Source organism: Phaethon lepturus, unplaced genomic scaffold (assembly GCF_000687285.1).
Source record: "Phaethon lepturus isolate BGI_N335 unplaced genomic scaffold, ASM68728v1 scaffold42236, whole genome shotgun sequence".
Classification (NCBI taxonomy): domain Eukaryota; kingdom Metazoa; phylum Chordata; class Aves; order Phaethontiformes; family Phaethontidae; genus Phaethon; species Phaethon lepturus.
Window position 1 is genome coordinate 1 of NW_010547660.1, and position 7,733 is coordinate 7,733.

At 35.0% G+C, this 7,733-nt stretch overlaps 1 protein-coding gene across 1 annotated transcript; it reads right to left on the reverse strand.

The window, feature by feature from the left end:
• Nucleotides 1-4,164: 4,164 nt before the first annotated feature.
• Nucleotides 4,165-6,796, reverse strand: LOC104614376 (activated RNA polymerase II transcriptional coactivator p15-like; the record flags this gene model as incomplete). The annotated part of the gene is made up of 2 exons (XM_010289720.1): nt 4,165-4,244; nt 6,688-6,796. Coding segments are annotated over 2 exons (189 nt in total), but the record flags the coding sequence as incomplete, so codon positions are not given.
• Between the last annotated feature and the right edge of the window lie 937 nt (nt 6,797-7,733).

Below are 7,733 nucleotides of genomic sequence, written 5' to 3' on the forward strand. Positions count from 1 at the left end.
ACGACACCTCTTGGGTTGACAAGTTATTGAACAGCTGGGGCATAAGAGGATGGCTAAAGTCTTTGTGTAAAACGGCATTATTAGCATTGGCTATCTTTTGTTGTATTTTGTTGATTGTTCCCTGTTTGCTTTCATGCTTGTGCACCATGCTTCAGCGAATGATCCGTCAGGTTTTGTTTGTAGACAAACAAAAAGGGGGAGATGCTGGGATCACCCTGCAAAGGCTTGGAGAAGGAGCTGTGGCATTGAGAAGCTGGTAAACAACAAAGGAGGAAGTAGAAGCGTGGGATATTTTTGTGAGCGGCCAAGGGGAGGTACTGGAGCAGAAGGAGGAAGGAGAATGGTTAGAGAAGAGCGCGTGGACACCTGCAGGCAGCCAATCCTGACTGTGCGAGAAGCGCATGGACTGGGTGTAGTAACCAATCAGGACGCATTTTGTGGCTCATGAGAGCGCTGTAACTGTATAAAAAGCAAGTGCCTGTAGCAATAAATGTCTTTGGCTTGAATCCCCGCCAGAGTCCGTGCCTTAATACTCCACATTCTTCTATCATAATGAAAAACTTCTATCCCTCTGGGCTAACACAAGCAACCACCCACCTGCAAGCATGGACCAAGATTATTAAGTTTTCAAGTTTCTAAATTACAACAGTTGCAAGCAACAAATTGTTATGAAAATGGCTATTTACGAAAAAAATAAGTTTTAGTGCAGCTAAATTTATATTAAAAAATAACACTATGTCAACAGAAGTCTTCATTTATTTCAGTGTTCAAATTGTTATTACACATATGCCATTTAACTACTTTTTATTTGAACATTAACATAGTTACAGTTGGAGGGCACATATTTCCAGTGGCCTCTGCAGTAGATACCACCAGAACAAAACATGAAACATTCCACATGGTTAACAATATAACATTTGAGTTACCAGAATTACAGTCTTCAATGTTTTGCTAACAGATCACATAAGTACGTAACTGGGGCATTTCCTTTAACAGAAATATCAAACTTAGTACTGCGTTTAACTTCAATATGAACATCTCTACATAAGAGCAACATTGTACATGACAGTTTGATTTAGCACACATATGGTACTTTGGCAGTTCTGTGATGTATTTTTCCTCCTAAGCTCCATAATAGGTTTAACTTATAAAACATATTGCTAATATGCCCAGCATAAAGATGCATATGATTCTTGATATTTCTTTTGCCACTTCAATGGGAAAGGGAGCAGTGTTTTTATCTCATATTACACAGTCTTTTCATACATGCACAATTTTCTTCCATGGACACTTCTACATGTACCCTAACTACCATTTTGTCTGCAAGAAAATAATCTTTATTAAAAAAATAATCTGAATTTTCTTCTCTAATTAGAAAGACTACAGCCATAGACAATTACGTGACAAATCACTACCAACTATTTATTTCAATATAACATTGAATGTGTCAAATTTTTATCAAGTAACCAGCACATCAGTCATCTGAGGTGCAATGAATTCCCTCACAATTAAACACATCCCATTTTGAGTTCATTTGTGAAACTGACTAGTTTATTAGTTACCTTTTCTGTAGGACAGTCATGCAGACATTAAGACTGGCTCAGGTAAAATACATGATATTATATCATTATCACAGGCAGAAATATAACTGGCAGATGGAAAACTATTTTTAAAGACACAAGCTAAGTAAAATCAAACCACCCCAAGTTTTCTCAAGTAAAATGGTATAAACAGCTCCAGTAATTATCACCACAAATTCAAGGGTGTTATCTGTAAGAGGAACTATTAGTTCTTGGTTAACAAATACTAATTTCTTTTAACATCTCTACCACCAGTTTCCACAAGAGAACTAATCAATATATTAAAACTTTTTCACTTACTCCCTCAAAATGAATTTAATTCTCTACCTTCCTCAACATAATTATATTGTACTCTGATACACAACTGCCATCCAATGACCTACTACCACAGTAGTCTGAGGGCAATGTTCCCTCTATTATGATAATCATGTACTTTAAAAGTAGCCACATGAAAGTTTTGAGGTAAAAATGGGTGAAAACTGGTTGCAAAATTTCAGATTTAAAGGAAAAAATCATATATACATACTGCAAACAAAAAAACCCACCTAGAATCTGTTGATAGTGATCTGAAGCAATTTATTTCATTCACCCATCTGAAAATTTTAGCGGCTATTTCATATTTATTCTATTTGGTCCAAATACCCCTACATGCCATTAAGAGTCACTCAAAGAATGTTGTGCCCAAAAATGCAGCTGCTGCCACAAAACATCTCTTCACCCTTTTATTTACCCTCAAGCAGTTCTTAAAAACTCAGATTTCCTGAGCTATACAAAGCCAGATCTTAACTTGATTTGAAATATGTCAACAATGGATAAGTTCAAAAGCAGGTGGAGGTATCTGACATAATATTTAAATTAAGTAATATATATTTAATGTGATGAACTCACCCTTTCTCACCCTTCAATACCCATTAGTATTGAATCATAAACTGCAGCACAGGAACAGTGTGTATGGCACTTAGCAGAACAGGACTTCCATGTATGTCCACAATATAAACAATTATATTAAGATATTCCAAAATTAAGTAAATAGTAAATCCTGTTTATGTATAAAAAAATTTTAAAAGATACATTAAATTTAACATCAAATGGGAAAATTACAGCTGAACCAATAAGTTGCACATTCACTACATAGTCTTGAAATGTCAATTTTCATGAAGTTAATTCAGTTAAAGGAAGAAGATGAAACAAGTCAGAAAATAAACTCTTCTCCAATTCTGCTAACATAGTTCTTCACTGTAGTTATTATGCATCTGCTAACTTTGATCTTTCACCATTAACTTCCGTACTGGCATGCCCCTTATCTCTAAGTTCTACTCAAACATCATATTCTCTCTTCTTCATTCCATAGTTTGTGACACCTACCAAGAAGCCCTTCAACTGGGGCAGCATCTAGTCTAATAGGGCTTCCACTGGACAGAAGCTTCTCTTACCAGAATAGTACACTGGTAGACAAGCAAAGTTTGCTAGTCATGATCCACTATGTACCAGCACTCCATTGTAAGTGCTAAGTATCTTCTGTACAAAAGATAAAACAGTTTTGCACACATAAGCCACACAAGGCAAGCCAAGTTAAATGGTTTGGGCAGGCAGTGTGGATGGGGCAGAAGCATGATAGCCAGACATTTTGGCTGAAGCAATTCTAACCCCGTTTGACTGTTTAACCTGTGTTACAGCCTAGTTTAATCATTGTTGTTTACACAGTACTCTCAAACAAACAAAAGACCTACAAAGACAGGTTAACTGTTCTTTTCTATAGACTAACTAGTTGGTACGTGTTCAAGAATTAATTTAATGCAAAGCTTGAAAAGGGTACCTAACTAATAACCACATTTGGAGCTTTTAAATACTATCTTACTCTGAGGTATGTGTCTATTACTGTAAAAGTTTATGCATCACATTCTAAAATCTAACGTCCAAGAATAAAGGCTAATTGTATTTTCCAAGTCAAGCAAGCTACAGAAAAACAGAAAGAAATAGCGTGTGGCTTGTTTTCAAGTATTATTGTTTAGCATAACACTTCATGCAAGTAATATAAAAAAGTCTATATACTCAGGACTGTTTACATCTGAATAAATATGGTAAATTAGCAAATACAGTATTTAAAGTTATCTACAAAAATGTGTTTTACCAGGTATTCACTGTTTGTATCAAGTCTTAAAGCAGAAAGCTGTCAGGGCAATACCAAAGTGTATGAAATAAAAGGAAAAAAAAATAGAGACATTTTAGGAAATCTTAGAAAAATTCATATTAACAGTTAATTAAACTGAAACTAAAACAAAGACTAAAGCTATTAGGTGGCCTTCGCAAACACCTTCAATCAAAAGACCATAAACACCTATGCTTTACATATTATTTATTTTATACCATGAGGTAAAAGCAACACATTTCCTTTTAGTAAAATATACACAAATAGCCTCACTCAGAATACGCTTTTAATGCACATTAAAAAGTATTGATCTTACAAATCGTTTTGAAATCCAAATATACAATAGCATGGAAACCAATATTTTAGAAAACAAAAGCCAATGTAAAAAGACCACTTAAAACAACTAAAATGATAAAGGTTTCTGTATGGCTCTATTTACAGTTTTCTTACTGCATCATCAATATCAGAAATCTGTTCCTTCAGCTGGTTCCACTGTTCTGGATTTAAAGAAATACCTGAAATACATTAAAAATAAACACTTAGGATGAGAAGAAATTGTAGTGCAGGATCTTGCATAATTACTGTCAATGCTGGTTTCATACACAAAGTCTATGTCACAACTATTAATGCTTAAGCTGCCTCAAGTGTAACAACCATCTCTGTTACAAAGTTAAACTACTCATTTGGAACACTTCAGTTTAACTTTAGACCTTAGCTTATCTCTGAAGAAGCCACACTTACTAAGAAAACAAGTACAGTATAACAAATTCATTCATAAGCATTAGGCTAAACACAGGAAGTGAAATACAGCTCTGGCCTTGATCGAAGGCAGCACAAAAGAAATGTAGGAAAGCAATTGTATTCCTGTTGGCTCCTAAAAGCCATACCTCAGTGGACTGAACTTCTATGCACTTTTAAAGTATAATTCTGTTGTTTGGGGTTTGTTGTTTGTGGTTTTTTTTCTTTTTTTTCCTCCTGTTTCTTAAAGCACTGTGAACAACATATCCTATAAGTAACATTTTGGAGAGACTATTCCACTCCCCAGCATTCAAACCAACACAGAAGTTATTTTTTCACTTCGAGTTCACTATAGCTTCTAGTGACATTCAATCAATAATTATTCAGTGCCCCACAACCCATCCCCTCAGTTCTAAATTTGTATTTCCTGAACTTCAAAGTCCAGGCACATGCTTCCTTTGTGGTTTAGTCTCCTCATTCTTCCCCTAAAATCTCTCTGCCAACTCTATGCAAGTACAGACTCGCAGGCCTACCTCTCATACTCTCTCCAGCAAGGCTCTTCTACTATTTACACACACACACCACACCCCCCAGCAATCAGGCTTCCTTAATTACTTTCTCCCTGTAGGTGGAACAGGACCTGAAAACAGGTGAAATTTTGAATTCCATTTTTGGGGCTCATCACCTTTTTTTTTTTTTCTTTCTTCTTCTACCATCACTGTCTTATCAGAACACCACTTACCAGAGCAGCAAGCAGTCTGCACAGAGCTATTTAAGCAGTTTTCTACCAGCCTTTAGAGGGCAGGTTTCTTTTGAAAACAGTTAGGCCAGATATACTAACCATTATTAGGGGACCAAGTGTCATCAAGATGCCCCTGAACAACATATCAGATAAACTGCATGCAGTTCAGACCTGCTGTTGGAAATAATCCGACACAACAATTCTAAACTGTTGGATTTGTTTTTTCCTATATTTTATTATGCAATTTCAACTGTTCATACTGTTTTTAGGATAGCTAGGTAAGGGGCTCATAAATGCATCAATGGAACATTAGACACAATACTGTATCCACATTGATAAACATTTCTATCTACATCATGTAATTTTTGTCACTTGGCATACCCATCAAGTTTCATTATAGTTTACCACTCAAACTGCATATACTTTTGATTTCCACCTCAAAACACAACAGTTTAAAGTCCTTAGAAGTTGGAGTAATCTTTTTTGTTAAGTAGCAACAACACATCCAAACCAAGAAATTTTCCTGTACAGTACTGCTACACCTGTTCATACAAACCTATTCTCAGTGGTTATTTAAGAGCTGTTGAAAACATTTGTCAAGCTTTTCAAACATCTATTGGCTCCTGGACACACTAGGAGAATGTAACAAACCTTATGCTGAGTCTACATTAAAGGTCTTCAGTCTCCAGGACAGGATGTTTCATACTTACCTCTTTCCTTGGCACAATATGAAAAATGATTTTTCTAAAAATGGCTTTTCTAACAGAAGCAACGTGACACTAAGGAAAGCACTACTACTGCAACTATCCTCACATCTCCATCTTGCAGGTGGCAAAATTCTGAAAATGGTTCAGTGAAGGCATGCCATAAAAAGTATGGGAGTAGCAATTAAAGGTACAATGGCTTATGCTGTGCTGTAGATTAGCACAGTACCAAAACTTAAACACCTGAGGTATTTTCACCTGAACTAAAATCCTGAAATATTTTTTACAAAATTAGTCACATAAAATATTTTAATCTAAAATTTGATACAAATTGAAGATCATCATTGTTTTAAAGAAAGTAACACCTTACTACAAATGAATAATTTAAGTCTTTTCAGCAACTTTTGAAATAAGAAATCAAACTGTAATAAAAACAAGAAATAGAGTTAAGTTAATCAATAGGAAAATGTATGGCTACGTATATAACTCCCATACCAAATTTGCTTGTATTTGATGTCTTGTTTTCTATAAATCACAGGGGAATCCATTTAGGAAACCAGACTCAGGCCAGGCCAACGAAATCACTTTGCTTTTGTTTGTAATCTACAGATAAAACTAATAATTTGTTAAGATATAAATTATAAAAAAGTAAAAATATTACTCTAAAAATACCATGTAGTAACAAAGTATAAAAATCTGATACACTTTTTTTAAAGTTCTCCAGCAAACTGCAGACAGTGTTTTAATACAAAATAACATGTAGCAGAACAATACCTTTTCTGCCAGGCTTCATTTCACCTTCTTGATCCATCCAATATTCTCTAATATCAATTAAGACTTTCCCTTTAAAGTCACGAACACTGACATACCTCATTTTGCCAATCTGCCAAAACACATAAGGATATCTTTTAGATATTTTACATATTACAGCATTCACTTTTCCCAGCAGTATCAGACTTGGATATGTGACATTGCACACTGCAGCTTATTTTAGACACCTAGATCAAGAGCTTAATCCAGAGTAGTCAGGAGGCAAATAAGTAATTACAGTGTAAATGGATGAATGACTTAAAACCAGTTGAGTGAGCATTCAATGCTCAATACAAAGTGGCTCTCCTAGAATAAAAATATCTATATTCTTAACAAGCTTACGTCTTACAAAACCCACTAACTTACTGTTTTCTGAAATAAAATTTTGCATCTATTATATAACCATCTTTGTTAGTAGCAGTTATAAAAAAAACAGGGAAGAGGGAGCTCTACTCCCAAATATAAATTTTAGTCCATTCCATATTTACAGAAATCAAATTAGATATTCACATGGGATAAGCACAATTTCTAGAGGAAAAAGAAGTAAGCCACCAACCGTCCCATGCCTGCTCCCAAGCCCTCATGGCACCTCACTGGAACTGTGGTTAAAAGACTATCGCACTGTATCAGATGTTCCAAAAAAAGCCATCCAAATACTTTAAGTTTACCAGCATGTAGCACAGTATGAAATGACTTTGTAATTTCATAAATTTCACACCACAGTGGCTTAACTGAATTATGAGGGCTTCTTTTTTCTTCAGACAAGAAAAAAAAAGGGGGAGGGAGGAAGGGAAGAGAGCCAGCAGGCACACTGACAACTACGCATTACATGACATATTTAGGCTTTATCAAATTTGAAAAAATTTGATAAAAAACTATTCATTCACATAAATTCAAAGTACAATGTGAATTTGAGAATCAGAAATTAGATAATAAAAACACAATTAAATACAATTCACATAAGAAATTCTTAGTATTCTGTATGTACCTTCTGGATACACTTTATGAAG